The sequence below is a fragment of the Galleria mellonella genome, unplaced genomic scaffold (assembly GCF_026898425.1).
Source record: "Galleria mellonella isolate WM207_F2 unplaced genomic scaffold, CSIRO_AGI_GalMel_v1 utg184, whole genome shotgun sequence".
Classification (NCBI taxonomy): domain Eukaryota; kingdom Metazoa; phylum Arthropoda; class Insecta; order Lepidoptera; family Pyralidae; genus Galleria; species Galleria mellonella.
In genome coordinates, this window is record NW_026442025.1 from 10909886 (window position 1) to 10932272 (window position 22387).

The window sequence follows — 22387 nt, forward strand, 5'->3', positions numbered from 1 at the left end:
GGCCAGCAACTGAGGCATTGATGGACGAACGTGCAAATGTGGGCCGAGGCGAAGCCGAGGCACACATACGTGAGTCCATCAATGCCCAGTTGCGGCCAAGGCTTGTATAGTACTTTTTGTACTTTTCTCAAACAATGCGCGGAAATCTAAAACACAATTTTACTTTTTAAGTTCAATAACGAATAACGAACAATAATAATTTTTCAATATTCCTTTGTTTTTTTTTTCAATAAACAGTCAGTTTATGAGACCCTTGAAGGTTTTATGAATTCGATAATAAATTTAATAACAAATTATCAAAATACGTTAAAATATAATTAAATTGAATTTGAAGAACGTTTCAGTTCGAATAATAGGCTAAATCTGATTATCGAAATATCTATCTTTCTGTTACATAATCTGTGACATTACTAGGTGAGAGCGGGTCGCGCGCAAAATAGATCGTGTTTTGGGAATTGCGCAATAAAATAAAAAAATAACTAGAATATAGATCTAGGAGTAACTGGATCGATGAAGGGGTTTGAGATCTTGGTGTATCACTATCGATTAAGTGTGTTAAAATAATCAATGGAAGACTGGAAAATCCGGTGAGCTTGTTCCATTTATTACTACGTAGTTGGTATACTTTTGACTGTGATCACAGGACAATGTCTATACTTAATATTTTTTCCACGAACTATTAAAATACGTATTTAGTCGAATCCATATACCCTTAGGTAATGAGTATATCTCTAAATGCAATCACATTTACTGAACCAATTTTGATGAAATTTCTTATAGAATAAACTTAAACACCACGGAAGGACTTAGTCTAGTTTTATCTGGCTTCGACTTTGAATATAATAATCTGTAATAATCGATATTCACGCGGACGAAGTCACGGTTGAACGCTACTATTATATAATGTATATGATATATTATATCATGCTGTAACAAAAGCTTTTTATTTTTTACAGGTAAACGGAAACGTTCTAATCCTGAATGCAGAAATTCTAAATTAATAAACAAACTAAAATTAAAATTAGGTAAACTTGCTATCAAATATAAAGATCAGAGGAAGAGAATTCAAGCAGCCAAAAACCTGTCAATGAATAAAACATTTTTAAGAGCCATTGAAAAACTACCAGAAGAAATTCAAATTTTTACTAAATTGCAACTAAAAAGTGTAGTGAAACCGAGAGGAAGACGTTTCTCAGAGAAAATAATGGCACTGACTATACTAAAGCAAAGCCCAAAGGCATACAAATTGTTGCAAAAAATGTTTGTCCTGCCATCAATACGTTGCTTGCAAAAGTTACTGAGCACATTTAGTGTACAACCTGGATTAAACCAGTACATATTAAATGATTTGAAAAACATTGCAAGAAATTTGCCACACGAAAAAAAGTATGTAAATATTTTTGGTTACTTTCAGTCACAACTTTCAGTCCTTTATCTAGGCCAAGAAAACATAGCAAAAGGTAGAGAGGGGAGAAAAGTCTTTGCTACAATACTTATTACGATTAGTTGATAAGTAATATGACTAATAAGTCCTTGTTATGATAGTATAAAAATAATAAGTAATGTTTATTTATATTTGGAATGTGTATGTGAGCAGTTAGTTTTTAAAAAAATATTCTTATCTTTCACCACGTAACAAATTTAGCACAGTCGGTAGAATCTCGCGTAAGACGAAGTGCAACATGTAGTTGATCATCGGGACAGCATCTCTGAGTAGAGCAACGCGCGGTAGCTACAGGCTTTCGATATACTTCGCCGAACATGCAACTCCGAATAATGATATTGTTATGGTGAATGGTTTGAATTTGTTTGTTCTATAAATCCTCCAAAAATCACTTCTATCCTAATAGTTTTACATATATATTTTTATTTTTCCTAAATTCCGTTGTAATGTCACCAGAAATTAAAAACGAAAAAATGGCTCCAGATATCTGTACATTAATAAAACTATTTCCGTCGTTTGACACCAACGAAAATAACCAGTTATACAGATTTATTCGATCTTGCAATTCTGCCTTTGATTTAGCCTCTTTAGATCAGGGACCGATGCTCTTAGTATATGTTTTAATAACATCACTGGTTCAGGTGCCTCCGATTAAACAGTAAACAATATAAAATATGGATTGAGCTTAGATAGTTTCTTATCGAGAAATTCTCACACGTAAAGACAATAAGCCACCTAAACCTAGAATTACAGTCTATGTTCCAAAAGCCAAACGAAACAATGACTGAATATTTTCACCGGGTAGACCTCTGTAGGAGTAAAATTGTCAAAAAATTAACAGCAAAAATTTCAGACGAGACGCTTGCAGGTCGGTTAGCGACCACAGAAGAAACCACCTTATCAGTCTTTGTTAACGGAATTAATTCAGACGTAGGAGTAATGCTAAGGACTAAAAACTTTAATAATCTCTCTGACGCAGGTCATTTCGCGCTACAGAACGACAAAATTCGTGCAATGAATAATACTAGGCAGGCGTTATTCAGAATATCAGTCGTCAGTTGGACTGTCAACATGTCCTTGACCGCACGTTAAATTTATGATTGATAATCGATCAATGACGCGATCCTCTAATATGTACCAACAGAATGTCTTCAAAACACCATCATATCAAACTGTTTTGCAACAAACTTGGAACAACTGTAAGAAACCAGGTCACCTCATCGCCGATTGTAGGAAACGAGCGTATATTAATAGCATTAGAAACTCGTTACAAGAACAAAACATACCACCCCAACAAAATCTCCTTGCATTACTTCCCGCTACAATAAATAATTTAAACCACTTAGCGGCCAGCAAAACGAGCACTTCAATGGAAACTGCTTTAATCTCTTGCTCACCTTTCCAGACACAGACATTGACCCAGAAATTAAACCTGGAGAACCCACTAATAGATCCTTACAAAAAGATCGAGTCTCAAGGAAATTTAACGCTTGCACGCCGAATTCAATCCATCGGGGACTGGCTAGTACTAGCTCCATAGTTCTAAATAAACAGGTATGGAATATGTCCCGTTATCAAAAACAGTTTCGCGACGCTAGTAATCAAACGAGTGAACTTTCTAACTTAGATCAAAATCCAAATTCTACATCTTCTATATTGACTCAAACCCACAGAATCATTATAGCCGAAACCCACGGACAGGGTAACCATCCCCCAAACCATAGGATTTACAAAAACTTCCAAATCCACACAATTTTCTGACACCGAAAATCCGCAATCCTATCAAAGATCTGAAATCCACTAGTATCAAAAAGTCTAACTCCACGATATCCACTAAATCCAGTCGCAAATCGAAATCTAAGTCAAAAGACAAATCCAAATCCTTGAAAGAAAAAATCACATTGAATCATTTGCACTCTCCGCATTAAATGACGAGCCACTTGAAAATTTATTACCTTGTACCATTGTACCTTTCTTATTAAAGAAACACCCATCACACTCTTAATAGAAACCGAAGCAGGAATCTCAGTTATCAGAGATGGCAAAATAGGTTCAATTGCTTTGGATAAATCTAACATCGTATCAATTGTAGGTATTTCTAGCACCCAAACTTCGACCATTACTTCGGGAATTGTCAATATATCTCTAGATGATTTACCTGAATTTAAATTCCACGCTGCTAACATTAATATAAAAGCAGACGGTATTCTAGGAAACAACTTTATGACTAAATTTAATTGTAATATCTTCATTCAACCTAAAACGATGAGAATAGGTAAATCGTATAAACTTCATTATATTGACGAACATCCTGAAAATAGTACTATCACAGATAGACGAATAATTAATAGCAGAACAGAAACCGTAATTATGTGTAATACAAATAGCATCAACTCCGGCATGGCGATCGTTGAAAAAGAAACTATAAGTAATGGCGTTATTATTCCTCACGTTGTAGTCAACGTTCAAAACAACACATTTCCATTTACTTGTATAAATACTAATAATTCCGATAGTCATTAGAACGCCAAATATCGAAGTCCAGCCCATTAACATTGATAAGCTAACGGAAGATAACAATAGTCAACCACTTACTCAATTAACTTGATCAACATAAGGAGGAGCTGATTGAATGTATTAATAATTTATCAATCAAGTTGATTATACATAGTTGGTGTACCGGGGTGAACAGAATTTTAAATGGAAAGATATCCCGATTCGATAAGAATGACCATATAAAACGCCAGGCATATGAATATTATAAAAAAAGTCGCAAATAAAAAACATTACATTAAAACCGTGTTTTAATTTTTGGTACATACTCTAAAACATAATGATTATATTTAAATATTATAAAAGTACTAGATTGATTGAAATTAATATTCTAATTGACAAAAGATCAATGTTTGATTAGAATATTAATTTTAATCAATCTAGTACTTGTTTAAAAAGTAATTAAAGTATCAGCTGGACGCCACCTATCGGATTTTTTCGGTATTAAACTACATTTACGCTCTCTGGCGGCCAGGGTCAAAAACTCCTGATTCACATTTCCATACATAGAGTGGCGCATCTATCTCAGTATGTATATATCATCTATGGGCGTTTCACAGTCCACAGTTAAAATATAAAGAGAGTGACAGACGAAAACAAATCTTTATCACCAATACGTGCTGGCAAATATGGAAGAAAACGCCTTACGACGCCTCGTACAGAGAGGGAAATAAGGCGTGTTACTATAGAGAATCGCTGAAAGCCCCGAAAAGTTATTAAAACCTTGTTAGATCACGCTGGGGTAACTTGTCTGACAGAACGTGAAGGCGAAGACTTAAGGAGCTGAATTTCAATTGTTGCCGCCCTTTGAAAAAGCCTAAGTTGACTCAGACAATGCATGCTAAACGATTGGCATTTGCTAAAATGTATAAACACTGGACTGTAAAAGACTGATAGAAGGTAATCAAGTCATATTAATTGTATTTTTTTCAATTTTGATATAAGTGATCCTAACATGAATCTATTGAATTTACAGGTCTGCTTTTCTGATGAATCGTCAATTCAAATTCTCCAGGACAATTCCCAGTTTGTTCGTCGCAGGCCAAATGAAAAATATGATGAAAGTTGTGTTGTGGAACGAGTCAAACATCCTTTGTCCGTCATGATATGGGGCGTGATTAGTTCAAAAGGGAATGGTCGACTACATTTGGTTGAGGGAACTATGCGTCAAAACCAACACCTACGTTTACTAGTTTTAGAAACTCGTCATTTTCCCCAGATGGCCGAATGTTATCCGGACGGCGACTGTATATTCATGCAGGACTCGACACCTTGCTATAAGGCTTACTTATGGCAAGGTGCCGAATTTTGTGCTGCTAAGAATTTTTAGAACTGGTTACTTGAAAGCAATATAATAAAAAAAAAGGTTAAATTTTTTAAAATGGAACTCTTTACGAATAATACCGAGTATACAGGGATACCCCTAAAGAAATAGTAAGAAATCATCGAAATAAAAGTAATGTATTGTTTATTTTTTTTTCTCAAAAACTTATCAGCCTGGATTTGAATTGTAGTGTCGTAGTGAAAGGCCTATTAATTGTTCACATCCACAAAAATAATTAAGGTTTTGGTAATAATAGTTTAGGAGAAAATAAATAAAGAATACAACATTTCGGGTACTAACGAAAAATTTATAAAAATGCAAATTTCTCGAAAACTATAAATTTTTGCAGGACATACATGTGGGTGTTTAGACCCACATAGGTGTGGGACCCCTCTATCGATGGTTTTCGTTTGGACCACATGAAACCCGACACCCTGTATAATTCATTCGTTTGTCATTTGTTTTACGGTTTGGCGGCAAATTGAAAATAGTCTGTGTAACGTTATCATAAACTTAACACGAGAAAATTTTCGTGCGATGATTTTTTGATTTAGATGTCATCTAATACAACAAGAAAGTTATGATAGACTACGATTGGTCTTTCACGATGAAGCCCCGTCTCCGTACCACTGTTTACAACTGGTTTAGTGAATTTAAACGTGGTCGCACTAATCTCACCGATGATTTGCGTGAGGGACGGCCTTCTACGGCGACGACTGAAAATAAGATCAGTGTTTTGCGGAGTATAATAGAGACTGACCTATCAGCAGATTCAGGCAAAGTTTAGGGATTGGTATGAGTCAAGTACACAAAATCCTCCATGAACATTAGGCGGTCAGGAAGCTTTGTGCACGGTGCATACCTCATTTGACCAAGGCTAGAGAAACGTTCCGTGAGATTAATGGTGTTTTGGGGGATGGTACTCTATCACTTCGAACCGCAGAGGCATGGTTTCGACGATTCAGAGCCGGTGAAAACGACACCATGGATAAGTTAGCCAGCGGAAGACCTGTGACGACGAATACCGATCAAATCATGGAAAACATCGAGTTAGACCGGCATGTGACATCTCGTGACATCGCCCAGGAGATGAGAGTTGGTCACCAAACCATTTTAAATCATCTGCAGAAGGCTGGATACAAAAAAGCATGATTTGACGCAAAAAAACCTTCTGGACCGAACCAACGATGCGATATGCTGCTGAAACGGAACGAACTCGACCCATTTTTGAAGCGGATGGTGACTGGCGACGAAAAATGGATCACATACGACAATATCAAGCGAAAACGGTCGTGGTCGAAGGCTGGTGAATCGTGTGAAAACCAAATAGTGGCCACGCCGGAATTGACGACCAGGAAGGCTTTGCTGTGTGTTTGGTGGGATTGGAAGGGAATCATCCACTATGAGCTGCTCCCATATGGGCCGACGCTTAATTCTACCATCTACTGCGAACAACTGGACCGCTTGAAGCAGGCGATCGACCAGAAGCAACCAGAATTGGCCAACAGGAAAGGTGTAGTGTTCCACCAGGACAACGCCAGACCACACACTTCGTTAATGATTCGTCAGAAACTACTAGAAATAATTTATCGGTCAGTCAGGTATTTTGAAGAAAACAGAGAAATTCTTATCTCTGAAAACTCGTGAAAATTATTAATATTCAGGAACTTAGAACCACTATTTCTAACTCATAATTCCATAAAAGACTCAAACAAAATTATCAAAATCTCGTTGCTAGACAGTCAACACTGCCGAGCGTAATTACGACCAGTTCCTTCATCAAAGCCAGTTTAAACAGACTCCAGATTAAGTGAATTAAACTTCTATACCACAGGTAGTTTAAACAATAAACGTACTAAACGTGAACTATTGGACGGTCTAGGCTCAATACTAAAATGGCTTATCGGAACACCTGATGCAAAGGATGTGAAATACTATTTGAATGTATTGAACAGTTAGAAAAACAACAGATTTCGACTGACACAATCCTAAGATAACAACTACAGGTAATTTCTTCGACAATCAGAAATTTTAATGAAACCCTATTGAAAATCTCTTACGATGAACATTTGAGTACCGAAAACATCGCTAAAATTAACTCTTATTGTAATACTATAATTAAAATATATGGTAATTAAATTAATTTTCAACCTTAGCGTATCTGAAATATCCACGTTAGCAATACAAATACAGAATAAGTAATTGTTAGAAAAAGACATTGACGATATAATAATACTCGTAAGCATTTTGTTTATTAAATTAGAAGCTATTCACCCCTCGATTATATCCATAAACCATTTGTATAAAGAATTACTATCTTCAAGTCCCGCTAGAATGAATAAAAATTTAGTAGCCCCTATAACGATATCAAATACACATCAAGCTCTCGAGTCTGCTTCTATTACATCTTATATCTATACATTATACGAGGGTAGATCTATTCGCGGACTAACACATAAATACTTGAACTATTCTAATGTAACTGACCTCATTCGATTTGCTTACTCTCTGGTTGTAACATTGTAAAATTCTGTCGCAATAGCATTATCTGTTTTTAAATTAGACTGAATTTTGTGAGCCTAAGTGCAGCGTTTTTAAAGAATAGAGAAAATTGAGCAACGTGCGGTCATCAAATACCTGTTTAAAAAAAAACTAACTCCAAAAGAGATTCACGAAGATATGTCATCAACATTGGGGGAATCTGCTCCGTCGTATACGACTGTGAAAAAGTGGGTTGCAGAATTTAAACGCGGATGGGAGAGTATTGAAGATGACCCTCGCTCCGGCCGGCCTACGACGTCTACGACTGAAGAAAACATCGGGAAAATCTGTGATCTGATATTGGCAGACCGGAGATTGACCATCAGGGAGATTGCAGACACTATTGGCATCTCGTAAGAACGAACACAAAACATCATAGTAAATGAACTTGGATTTTCTAAGGTTTCTGCGCGGTGGGTACCCAAATTGCTTTCAGTTGAACAAAAACGAATACGGCTCACGATTACTCGCGACTGTTTGGAAATGTTTGAGGATGATCCACAAGATTTTTTGGCCAGATTTGTAACAATGGATGAAACCTGCAGACCAGACAGAAGTAACATAATAATACGTCACAATGAAAGACTTGGGAAAATGCAAGAATTTTCCTACGGAAACAAAAGTCTGCAACGATCTCCCGACATACAACGTGACGACCAGGCCTACCTGTAAAACTACCATACTTACAACAACAAGGCAAGATGTGTCGGAAAGCTGCCAAGTTACTACGTTTTTAGCGAACATTAACACACTTCGACCCATTAATAACAATAAATAGATCTATGTTACATCCTACAACGCCATACACCTTAGAATGTAAAAACGAAACAAACCACGGTGAAATCTCCGGAAAAAAATAAATAAATAAATTGGCCTCCACGAAGTCCCTATTTAACCCCTATGGATTTTTTCCTGTAGGGTTACGTTAAATCTAAAGTTTATGCCAACAAACCGACTTCCTTGGCACAATTAAAAGGAAATGTCCGTCATGACATGGCAGCCATCACGGACAATACATGCCAAACTGTCATAGAAAATTTTAGAGCTCGATTAAATGAATGCCGTGAACGCAACGGTTTACACTTGGACAATATCATTTTCAAGAAATAAATTCCCAAAAAGTGTATTTCAATACGTAATAAAATTTTTTTTAATAAACTCCTTGTTTAATTCTTTATTGATTTTTTAAATGTGAACTTTTTTTTGAGTCACCTAGTATCCTTCATCCTCAATTCAATTCCATTTCCGAATTCACATTGTAACCATGTACAATAATTGTACTATGTAATTATAATAATTATTCCAAATAAAATATTATTCTTATTAAGTTTTTATTCTATAAATAAATTATTAAGATAAATAAATTTATTAAGATAAATGCATAAAATGTTTCTCATTTAATTATTATTTAATAATCATGTAAAATTTTGCCATATATTTAGAAAAATAAAACTTATTATTTTGATCCAAAATTGAGAGACATATTTCACAGCGAGGTGACAGACAAAATTCGTGTCTTCTATCAAATACCAAATAAACATGAAAATTTTTTACTATCAAAACAGCTTAATTTTGATTCTACCACAACTTTTAATATATTTTATAATCCCTAATTAAGGTAATTAAAAGACACATTTTTATAAACCTATGAAGTTGTGATAACTACACATAGTACCAAAGATTCCAACATTCAACAATAGATTTTCAATACAATATCAAAAACCATCATTTTGCACTGTAAAAAATGGCCTTTATTTTAACATACAACTAACTAACTTGTATCTATTGACTTTCCCATTATATCAAAATCATTATTTATAAACTTTTATTAACATATCTTGGAACCTTGGAACCATATCTTTTTGACTTCATCTAAAAGACTATTCATATTTCCATTTATTTTACACATTTCAATTGCTTTAATTGATAAAGATAAAATTAATTGTAATTGTCCATTATGATTCGAAGACTTTATATCTTTGATAATGCCTTGAGATGGCAAAAAAAGAAGCATTCTCACTTATGAACATGAATTTGAAAGTTCTACCAAGCCATACCAATCGCCGGAATCAACATAAATTTCATTTATTTATAGACTTATAAAAATAAAAATTTTGTTATTTTTTCTCCATTTGTCTGGCCTATGGTTATATAACTGTTTAAAATTTTAGTTAAATTAGATGTATGCGCTTGAAAAAAATTGAAATTGTGAACCACAAAGGTGGATAGAAAGACAACAAAATGGTTATCCATTGACCGAGTTATAAGGCTGTAACAGAAGAAAATATGGTTAAAAATTTTTTACCCAATTTTATTTATTCTTGTTAAAAAATGATGAACATTGTAAGAAAAACAACCACTTAAAATTCCATCTGATCCGCTACACAAAAAGGGAGGAAAGAATTTTGCAAAAATTTTATTCTCCATATTTGACAAAGACCCTCGATTGTCAAAAGGGATAAAGGCCCCTCAAAACTTGACGTACCACATAAGTGGTATGAGAAACAATTTAAAACACAAATTTGAAAGTTATACACACGAAGAACAAATTCGAAAGTTATACATAAGAATGTTAAATCGTAACCGTATTCTACGTACTTAGACACAACGTCGGACCCGTATAGAACCATTACAAAAACACATGACTACTTTATTACAGTAGAATACCTCTCATATTAATTTATAGGCAAAATCACTCCAAAATATTTTAGTTAATGACATTGTAAATTAAAAATAAGTCTATATATTGCAAAACAATCAACGCAGAGATTACAGAAACTATAAAGGAAAGTATAAAACGAAACGAGCGAAAACAGCGAATGAATTCAATGACTCATGGCGTGTGGCGGAGTGGCGTCACTCACTAGAGATTCATCCGTCTTGAGTTAAATCGAGAATCGAGTTGAACTAATTTAAGTTATTCGAAGTGACTTTTAATTACTCGATTTAAGGCTGAAGTTCACGATACTTGAATAAAACAAGCGAACAAATGAAAAACTAATAGCAAGTATGATACGGTATCAAAGTATGATACTGAATCAGGTTATTCATACCACTAATTCTTAAAATGACCTCTGTTATTCAAGATAGGAATAGTTTGAAGACATTCTTAATTATTGTGCCTTTTCCAGCTATTCAAGTCTATCACTAGAATGATATCACTTTAATGTGTGAATTTCGCCAATTAAATCTAATAAATATTTGAAGATTATTATTTAAGACATGCGTAAGCAGTGTTCAAATAATAAAATCGAATCTGTTCTACCATTTCCTAAGATTTACTATTTTAATTTGATAAGTTTAGCAAAACGGTTATTGTATATGCTATCGATACTAAACAAATATAAAACAATTCTAATGCAATTATACAAAAAAAAAATTGTTTAGAGTATAAAATGTTATTTCACTGTAACATCAAATTCAAATATTTTAGTAATAGGAAATGGTGTTTCAGTATCGATTAAAAGTTTGATTTTGTCCATCTAAAACATAACTTTATCTCAACAACTTTTAATGTTATCAATTTGATATTCGGAATAATGTTAGATATTTATTAGGGTTCATTATATTTCAATTGTAGTTAATATTGTTTAATAATGATAATTAACAGAGTTAAATTTAAAAAATAATACATAAAGTCATCATCATCATCAGTAATTGCCACGCTTGACAAGCAGATTAGTAACCACAGTTAGGCTTTGGGCATGTTTTAAAAGGGATGCTGCTGTTCATCCCTCGTCCATTAAATTCTCTTAGTCGCCTCTTACGATACGACACCCACGTGAAAAAAAGCGATGGGCCAGAGAAAAGTAATAGGCTACTGTTACGTATTTTCTTGGGTCCCCACTTGGATTTCAATTTAATATTAAAAGACTTCGAGTACTTAATATGAATCCTTTATTCAATGAACTCATGACGAAGCGAATGGTGTGAGACAAGAGATGTCATAAACAAACGTCGAAAATGACAATACAGAGATCATTTACGAAGCGCATGAACGCTCATAAACGATCCTTTTTTAAACTAATTATAATTTACGACAGCTACCCCTAACGATGGCTTATTCTATGCCGAGATCACATGGGAGATATGTAAATTATTTGTTATAAACCCAAATTGTCATTGTATGGATGTCAGGTCATTAAAACCATTGAAAAAGATGTATGAATATGTAATCGTATGTAAGTGCTTTATAGGGGAGGCCTATATTCAATTGTACACAGTTAACGCTGATATAATATGATGATAATGATAATGTAGCCGTAATTTACGAATTGAGCAAAAAAAAAATGTAATTATATTTAATAGATTGATTTGGTTCTAAAAGTTACATTCAACGTAATAAATAAAAAAATAAGCATAAGCTAATGTATGGTGTAAATATAATAATTAATTACTGTTGATTCCAGATGTAATATTAAAATAAATAAATAATAAATATTTCTTTAATAATTATTAAACCGTCACTTTTTTAGCAACTGAAATTGACTCGAATTATTACGATATATGAAATGAAATTGATTTAACTCTATATGTATTTATATTATGGTCACAACACTATACAGTGTTACGAGTCGACACTTTTGTTAAATTATAAAACTAATATATAAATAAAACTATGCTACCCCTTAGATAACAAAGTAATATAATTTACAGTATCATACAACTATTTATAATATAACACTCAATATACAAAACTTAATATCGATAGGTATCATTAAGTATGTAGTCACCTTACAGTGTAAAATTGTTAATTCCTGTACTGATTTCATAGAATCCACACAAAGGACACACACACACACACAGGTGACACAAACTTATATTTGACTCTATCTAAGAATAAAGAATTAGATAGAAGGAGTGATAAAATTGTCAATTCATAGCAGGCTAGTGTATAGAAAATGTTATACGGTCGTATAACCCTATCAAATTCAGATACAACCTGCTTATTACATATACTTTCTTTATAAACTATGTCGAAGATATTAATAAGTAATGTAAAATTAGTCAATGATAAATAATTGACATATTAAACATTTTCTATACATTAGCCTGCTATAAATTGAGAAGAATAGCAACTGATGTGTGTATCATCCTCTTTTTACTAATTATATTTGCATAAGAAGAAAAGAGGCAATCGTATGATTTACAGTTTTTACCATTCCTTCTATGTAAGTAATTCCTTGTTCTTAGGAATCTATCGTACGACATAGATTAAGGATAACAAATAATTACGTAATCTGTGATCACAACGTCTTTACAATCACAGGATCACAAATTGCATCTATTTATCCTTATATAAACAGTTATGGAAACTCAAAATTGCACGATATTTCTTATCAATCTTTACTTTCAACATATTATATGTTACCTAAAACGATTTTTGCTAACGATCAAATAATCGATGATGCTGTTTCTGTACAGTAAAGGTAGGTACTAAAATTATTATTATGAATTAGTTCCATAACAATACACTTGCTCGCAGATGGCGCTATATGCGAAAGAAAAGAAATTTTTAACCTGTTTTGTGATAGGAGAGCCATGGTGCTACAAAATACCAAATTTTTAACTATTCATTTGTGAAGTATTTATAAGAAATAATAAATACGTTAGATTCCACAATAATAGATGATATTGTAATATTTAATAAACAATTTAATTACAACAAGACAGCTTATGTCTGTGCTTTTTAAACATAGTTTCTCTAATCTGTGGTCGGCAATAAGTGATATATTCCATATATGAATATGTAATCTCAATACTTGTAGATTTTGATATACGAAAATGGAAATTAAAAAATAAAGAAAAATATAGTAAAAGCTCTTTATTCACGCTTCTTTTATCTGTTTTCACTATTCGCGGATTAAAAAATTAAACCTAATTCGCGGCTAAACATTTCTTTATTCACGAATCTTATAGGCGTATGTTAATTAAAAGAATTTGATGTCCTTTGTAAATGCGTTGGTAAATAAACTAATAAAGACAAAAAGTAAAACAGACCTTATTATAACTATGCAAAAAGTATATTGTCAAATGCTGTTCGGCTTTCTATATTCACAGTTTCTGCATTCGCGGGATAAATGAATACCCCGCGAATGCAAAGGTTTTTCTGTACTAGATATTAACTGAAGACAACAGCTGTATGAGATTAGTTCTTTTGTCTTCCCTGCCTGTCTTGCCGTAGGGGAAAATGAAACCAAAAATAAAAAAAAAATAAGATTTGTTCATCTTACAGTATTACTACTGATTAGGCACTATTACATAATTACGAATATTACGAAGTACAAAGATTTTATTAAAATATCATAAAGGGTCGTTTTTTTAATTTAATTGAAATTCTTATTTATTTACAAAAAAGAATAGGTCTTATATATCTAGTAGGTATAGATAGTCAAATTCAAAAGAAATTTTATAATTATAAGAAAGATTTTATTATTATTATTATTTTATTGTTTATAGATAACTTAATTCACAGTTCATCTTTCACCAATTTCAACATTTCGTCGTCATCCTCGCTCCATAGATCAGGGTCGGACGTCATTTGCCCCAACGCCTCCATTCGCCTCTCCATTGTCATTTTATCCAAAATGTGCTCCATTTTCATATGCATACAATCATTGAACACAGAGGCGTATTCGCATATCTCAAAAATGCCTTCCACGACATCACTACATTCAACAATGGCTGTCTTCAATCGCGCCATAACTTCGCTATCTTCACCGTACACAGCTCTATTCACCGCGAGAAGATTCGATTGATCAATCTTATTCTTCTTTATAATCGCATTCCTTTTCAATATACAAGCCACAAAACATTTCCCTTGCATGGTAGTCTGAGGTATTCTCTTCAAAAAACTCTCAACGTCCGTCATTGAAGCTTTTACCTGGCGAGCGCATTCCGTCAAATTTTTCCTAAACGGCTCGACGCCTTCACTCATCGTGTTGATGCGTTCCAAATGTTCGTCCTTTGTGAGCGGTTTGAATGAGATCACGAGATAAAAAGCGGAGGCGAATATTAAAAATATCATAATTGTGACGAAACTCGTGACAGGGCTATGCATTTCGACGCGTTTCGACTCCCGCGGCCTTCTCGCTCTGCTAATCTTCATCCTTTGTGCGAATTCCTATTCCACCGTTTCGCTTAATTGGCTATTATATTTGTACAAATTGTGTATGTATGTGTAAAATACAAACGTGTTACTCTGTTATTGGAAAATTACACGATATTTGCAAGCAATAAACGTTATGCTGTAGTCGATAGTGACTGATAAAACTACTCATGTGTAGAACCTATATACTTACAGTTAATTTTGATCAGTTACTATTATATAAGTAAAAGGAGGTCTACCACGAAGAATAGTGTAATTACTGTAGTGTCATTATATCCACAAAATTTGGGTTTTAAGTAACAAGTTTTTAAAAATAAGTGCGACTATGTCACACTTTAAACTAAGACCATGATAAGAACAGTTTTGGGGAAAAAGCCTTTTTTTGGCTACCAATATACGCTATAAGGTCGATCTCCACGCAATTCTCTCTGGAAACTATCGTGATTGATTCTTGTAGAATTTTTCATGATAGACCGACTGACCTGCCTTCATTCTCATCTATTATCTTATACCAAAGCCCCGCAAATATATACCAATAGCGCCGGCAGAGGTGCCATTCCATTTTCAGCCATTAAAAAAAGGAAACTGTTATGGAAAGCCTAACAATACTTGTAGGCACAATCCGAAACACTCATTCTCGAGTCAATTTAGGAAAGTTCATTTCCTAAATTGGCTTCGATCGAGAATCGAACTAGAGATTCATTTGAGCGGCACTGTATCGCTAACCAATAGAAGGGAGTAGGAATTGACAGTAATGCGACTAGTTGCTTCATTTTACTTACTCATTTAGATCTCCTTTCTCTCCTGATCTGTTATGTTATACAGATCAAACTGTTTGGTAGCTAAGGTGATGAAAATATCTGCGTCACGGGGTTAATGGAAAAAAGAGATGGCCCATTCTATGTCGAAACGACACAGCGTTGATAGGTGAGGGTGAAATCAGATCTGTTGGCTCAATCTGATAAACTGGAGGGAAAAGGGATTGTCAATAATAGGGATTAGCAACCCTATTACTAGCAACACACCCTATCAGGTCGACCTTCTCACGGTTACCCCTGGAAACCATCGTCGTTGATTCATTAGTGAATTTGTCACGTTGGGCTAACTGACCTGCTTCATCGCCACTTATCACCCTCACTGGTGCCCCGCCAATGTATATTCCTTTTTTGACTAGTTTCTTCTTCTCATCTCATTCCGTTATATACATTATATTTCAGTACAGAATTTGCAATTAATAAAACTATAACCCAAAATGACCTTCACCAGATTGGGTTTTTGTTTAATTTTTTTTTTAGATTTTATAAAGCAATTTATGAATAGATACTAAGCATGGGTAATATAGATACCGATTCTATATCTATATATTGGATTACTCTGTACATTGATGGCGGAAAAAAGGTCACCATGCATTTCGATATCGTCCATATCAGTCGGACATCTGTTGTAGAATATTTTAAAAATCTGTTAACAAAAAATAATGTTCGTTATTGGACCAGTAACGAAAATATATAGATATTGCTATATATTCCTCACCCCTAATAGGTACTACTGGGGGGAAAGGGATTGTTAGCAATGGAGTTTGACAGCCCCATTGCTAGCAGTATGCCCTATTAGGTCGACCTCCACGTGATTCCCCCTGGAAACCATCGTGAACAATTCTTGTTGAATTCGTCACGATGGGCTACTGACCTGCTTCATCCTCATCTATCATCCTTCACTGGTGCCCCACCGGAGTACACCAATAGCGCGGGTGGGGTTACCATACCATTATCATCCATTAAAAAAATAGTTACTATAGGGGGGGGGGGGGAAGGAATTCTTAGTAATGTAGATTGAGGGTCCTATTGCCAGCAATATACCCAACCAGGTCGACCTCTCCGTGGTCCCCCCTGGAAACCATCGTGCTGAATTCCAAATGTAGTCATCACGATAGGCTAACGGACCTGTCTTTTTCACTCTCACCTATCATCCCTTAGTGGTGCCCCGCCAGCGCATATCGTTAGCGCAGGCAAGGTTACCATTCCATTGTCATACATTAAAAAAAAATAGATACTATTAATATTTAGGATACTTTTATTATAATTCAAGTGAACTGGTGGTGTAAAATAATACAACTTTTAAGGTATACAGTTTATTCAGGCATTCAATTTCGGTACACATTGTATCTATGTATTTAAATTGTTTTCTATGTTTTATGTATTTAAATCACATTCTTAATCTATACCTTACATAAATATAATTACGAGTAATCACACATCTATGTATCACATTAATGTTCTCTATTTTTAAAAATAGAATAACAAATGACTGTAAATATTAAATCTTATACATACAGCAGAGATTGTTAAATTATGGAATGTCAAGTGAATGCTCACAAGGGCGCGATATTGTTCCACGTACTGTTATTCCACTAAATATTATCTGTGTTAATAGAACATAACAAAAGCGTAAGTAAGTTTTGTTGAAATTGTGTATTACCGCAACATTAATTATTTATTAGTGCTTCTAATGAATGTTGTGAATGACGGTCAGGTTCATTATAACATATTATATGTTTGTTTATAATATCATTAAACTCTGTTGAAATAAACTATACGTGTCTTGTATGTGGAGTCTGTATCTAGGTATACAAAGAACTACCTATTTACCCATAGATGAAGGTTACGTGAAAAAAATTTCGCTTGGAAAAAAGGCGCGAAAACAAAGATACGTATTTTTTTTTTCTTTCTTATGCCACGGCACAAAGTGCATCCGCCAAAAACAAAAAAGATACGTATTTAGGAACGCTTTATAAAAAAAAAAAACTGGAATTACATTGGAATATTTTAAGTATTTCTATTCACACTTCTTCCTACTTATTTATATTCAAATTGATCCCTCGACTTTCATAACTTTAATATTACCGTATTATATCCAGTGTAGGTAAGTACTTATCTATATTGGATATTAGCACTTACCTATCATAAGGTTTTCGAATACCCAAGTAAATGTAACAATTATACACACACACTTAAACCCGAGCCAAATTAGAAATCTTCGTTCCCTGAATTGACTCGATCGTTAATCAAACCTCGGACCTGATAATGCAAACGACGTGCACGACTTCATGGTAATAACACCAGGAACGTTTGATTAAACTAATTTAATTATATCATTAATTATTAAATAAAGAAGAATATGATATTTATAATTATAAAAATAGTAAGTATAAGTGTAAATCAAAATTTAATTAATTCAAGTAAAAAAATTCCTAATGAGTTTTTTTTTTATTTATGTTAACACGACTCGATGTAGACCTATCGTTAACGTCAATTTTATGAAAACTTTAAACTGTCCGTCGACGATAATGTCATATCGTAAATTCGTGAACGTCTACAACCAAGTCCCTTTATAGTCTGCGCAGATGAGAGACTTTTATTGGCAAATACAATTTCCCAATAGAGTGTCTGGGGGGAGGGGGGATTGTTAGTAATGGAGTTTGACAGCCCCATTGCTAGCAATATGCCCTATCAGGTCAACCTCCGCGTGGTTCCCCCTGGAAACCATCGTGAACAATTATCGTTGAATTCGTCACGATGGGCTAACTGACCTGTTTCATCCTCGTCTATCATCCTTCACTGGTGCCCTATCAGCGTGTACCGATAGCGCTGATGGGGTTACTATTTCAATATCACTTATAAAAAAAAAGACGTGTCTAGGAAGGGTATAGTGGTGCGCTTTTTTAATGGATGATAATGGAACGGTAACCCCGTCTGCGCTATCGGTATACGCTGGTGAAGCACCAGTGAGAGATGACAGAAGAGAATGAAGGCGAGTCAGTCAGCCCTTTGTAATTAATTATCCTGGAGTTAACCACGATGGGGTCTTAGGGGAATTGCGTGGAAGTCAATCTAATGGAGTGTATTGCTAGTAATGAAACTCCTGCCTCCTTTAAAATGATCTAAATACGCCAATGATTTTCTCTCTATGTTTGTCTCGTAGTTTGGACTTTTGAGTCTAACGAGAAACAATTTTCGGATTACAGTTTAGGACTGCCATAATAAAATCCATAAACTTGTACCCTACAATGTACTTGTGCAAAAAAGCTTACACAAAGAGAAATTATGTCTATCATCAGACAGGCTATTATACTTTGGAACCTTAGATTTTATAGATAGAGTGTCTCCTTAGAAATGCTTTGAAAAAAAACGGGTCAATTTTTTCATACAATTTTGCGTGATAAATAGTTATCAATGTTTCCTTTATAACTTCTATATTTATTTTGTCTTATAATTTCTGCATCTTTTTAATGCGTGAACACTCATTTTATTTCTCTTTCTTGAAGTCTCTTGAAGATGAAACAATTTTTCTTAATTCGAATTTAATTTAAAATTATTTTAATTTAATTCTATTATTATATCATTCTATGGTAATAATTTAAAATTGCATCTGACTTTAATCTTTAAAAAAATATATGGAAAAATACGGAAGTAAACATTCATTTTTCAAACGGTTTAGAATTAACAACGAACGTATCACATAAAAGATGGCGAAATTCTCTTTTTTTTTTCATGAAAAGTAAATAAAGTATTAGAGCCAGTTATTATTTATACATAAAATTGGATAACACAATCAAAGCTGTGTTGAAATACCTAAATCCGTGAGTAAAGTACCTACGTAAGAAACACGTAATAAATACGGTAATAAACAAAAACTATGCAACAAAGCGCAAACTTGTGTGTCGCAAGATTACTGTTTGTCTACATTTGGAAATACGTTTTAAGTAGTTTAAAGTAATTTCATATTTCTCAAATGTATATGCACTATGCAATATGTACCTATCATGACAGATATGAGCCGAATAAATTATTTTGAAATAGGTTTTTCTATTTGTCGAGTTAAGCAAGTTCTTTTGACTGCCTATAAAAACACACAATTCCCGAATAGGTAACAGGACTAACATAATAAAATAGATTTAACCTGTTTTTGTTATACAAAACAAATTAACTATAATTTTAACATAGCTTTCTGAATGATTACAAAAATATCAAAGTCTTATTAGAACATATTAATGTTTTTCTCGTCAACAACCAAATTAGTAAATTCAATAAAAAAGAATCAAATTGGAAGAAAATTGGATCATAAATTTCGAAAATATACCCAAAAATTGATACCGGATATATATATATATATAAGCCAATGATATCCTATAATCTTTGGTAATTATTATCATGTTAGTTTAGTGAGAAAATACGTCAGTTTGTTGCCAACTTCTATGTAAAGTGATGTAAGCCAAAAATATGTTATTACTTAACGTTGCCCAATTGTATTGTGCAGTAATATTTTGTTAAAACCTTCCTACTATCAAGTTTAGACAGAGGCAATCTACATTTTTCACAGTAACGTGTTTAATTATTACAAATAAATATGTAAATTTTTTAAATTTAATCTTGAATGTAGGTTTATGTCAAGTCCATTTTTAACTAAATTTCATAATCGATGTTCCTAGTGAATGTTTAATAAAACCTCTAACAATAACTTTTTTTATACAACTTAGAATTGCAAACAAGCTGATGGAAAGTGGTAACCGTCGCCTATAGACATGAGCAGAATACCATGGACATAACAGAGTATACTATTTCGCCCATGATGCCCCCCATGCGTTGCCATTCCTGAGGACTCAGGTGTTATATACTCAAGTATATTTTGTAAAGAAAAATATATTAAAAAAATATAGTAATTCGTAATTATTGTAACAATGTGATAATATTGAATGGAACGATCTGTATATGTCTATAATGTCATGTTTAAATTACTGTGTCAATTTTGATTAAATTTGGCAAATATTTAAATACGAGAGTTATCAAACAGAATAGAATATATAATAAGATATATAGTATAAATATCAAACCACATGTGCGTACCTAGTCTGAAAACAATTTATAAAACAGTATGAAAACCTGTAATATACCAGCATAGCTACAGGTAAAAGCTATCAAACTACAGATCTATCTACATTTATACATTATCAATATGTACAAAATATACTGTTGAAATAAGTTATCAGACCTATTTTTACAATATCAACCCGTCAACGAATGAAATGTTAATACCTGACTACCAATATCTAGTTGACAATAATCGAATAAGCTCAATCACAACATTGTTAAGACTAACCTACAATATTTGGTCGTCCACCAATATAACAAGACAGTCATTACTCGAAAATTGAAACGAGACGCGATAACAAAACAATCTACACAAGTATCATCAGCAGACAATCAGCGAGACAACCCAATTCGCGCTGCAGTGACTCACGGCGTCACAATCGCTTTTTATACTCAGGTAAATACATAATCGTTACAGAGAGCACTTTCATGCGCTCACAGATAAAAAAAAAAACTTCGCTTTCACTTTTCGCATCCCATTGCAAAACAAACACAACCTCGTTCCGACGTCTCGCAAATTCGCATAATATATGCGAAGTGCGGATAGACAATCAATCACAGTTACCGATATAATATCGGTTAGGTAACAGTTTTAGCTCTCCTCGCCTTCGACGAGCACCGGCAGACTGGTGTGGTGGTGACAGTGTGGTGAGGAGCGAGCTGTGAACGCAGCCAGCCACGGCTCCACGTCGCGCTCTGAACACAGGAACTTCGCCGATACTGTGTTGTCGTAACCCTTTTGCCTGACAACAAAACCACTGTTGTTCTCATCCCGGTCGACAAACGTGTTCCTCAGGTTGACCACGCCGATGGCCTTTGTTAGTCTCTTTCTCGGATATATAACAGCGAAGTGCTCTAAAGAGGTCCTGTACACGACAACCCTCACGTCCTGCCTCATGCCGCCTGGTCCCAATAGTACCAAAAAGCCAGCCTTAACCTCGGCGTCACTGTTCTTTTTCTTGTTGAAGTTTTCGCCGAAATGTGTACCGCAACACGTAGCTGACATAACGTCGGTTGGCATTTAACTGTTTTGATATTAACAATCACCTATTCTCATAACAATTCCGTTTGAAAGCAATGTTTTCGTCGGCAAAAACCGGTCGCGCGGGGCACGTACACTCTATATGCAATATGAAAGGTACTGAAGAGATATTTTCCGAGCGACCTCTATTTATAACCTCAGAGGGCCGACAGTGTTCGTGCGCTCTCGGTTTTGATCGTTATTTGCATTCACTTCAATGCTCGGAGGCTCTGGATGCTCGTGGGGGCTGGGGCAGACATAAACCAACGAGTTAAGAGGTATGTCTGGGTCAGAATGTAATCATTTTAGGGAGAGTTTCACAACTTATTCGGATTTTATCGAGGTCATATACCTATTTAGAGTTGAAGTTCATCCTTGCAGTCTATCCGGCTGAAACAGTACAATATTAATTATTTGAGTAATTAAAAATATTATAAAATTTCCCCCATACTGTATAGACTCCGTAGAA

General features: G+C 34.1%; 3 protein-coding genes across 3 annotated transcripts in view; all 3 read right to left on the minus strand.

Annotated features, from left to right (window-relative positions):
• LOC116412938 (uncharacterized) overlaps positions 1–10660 on the minus strand; it is a 44916-nt gene extending 34256 nt beyond the window's left edge. Inside the window, exon 1 of the mRNA XM_031909112.2 lies at positions 10461–10660. Coding sequence (XP_031764972.2) covers positions 10461–10492 — 32 coding nt within the window. The 5' untranslated portion in view covers positions 10493–10660. The remainder of the gene's footprint in view (positions 1–10460) is intronic.
• A 3625-nt stretch (positions 10661–14285) lies between these two features.
• LOC113509619 (uncharacterized) lies at positions 14286–14992 on the minus strand. The gene has a single exon (XM_026892983.3). The coding sequence runs from the start codon at positions 14968–14970 to the stop codon at positions 14332–14334; it is 639 nt and encodes a 212-aa protein (XP_026748784.1). The 5' UTR covers positions 14971–14992; the 3' UTR covers positions 14286–14331.
• Positions 14993–17085: 2093 nt separating this feature from the next.
• Positions 17086–22047, minus strand: LOC128200454 (uncharacterized). Its single transcript, XM_052893892.1, has one exon. It carries the CDS (start codon positions 21916–21918, stop codon positions 21490–21492), a length of 429 nt encoding a protein of 142 aa, XP_052749852.1. The 5' UTR covers positions 21919–22047; the 3' UTR covers positions 17086–21489.
• Positions 22048–22387: the final 340 nt, after the last annotated feature.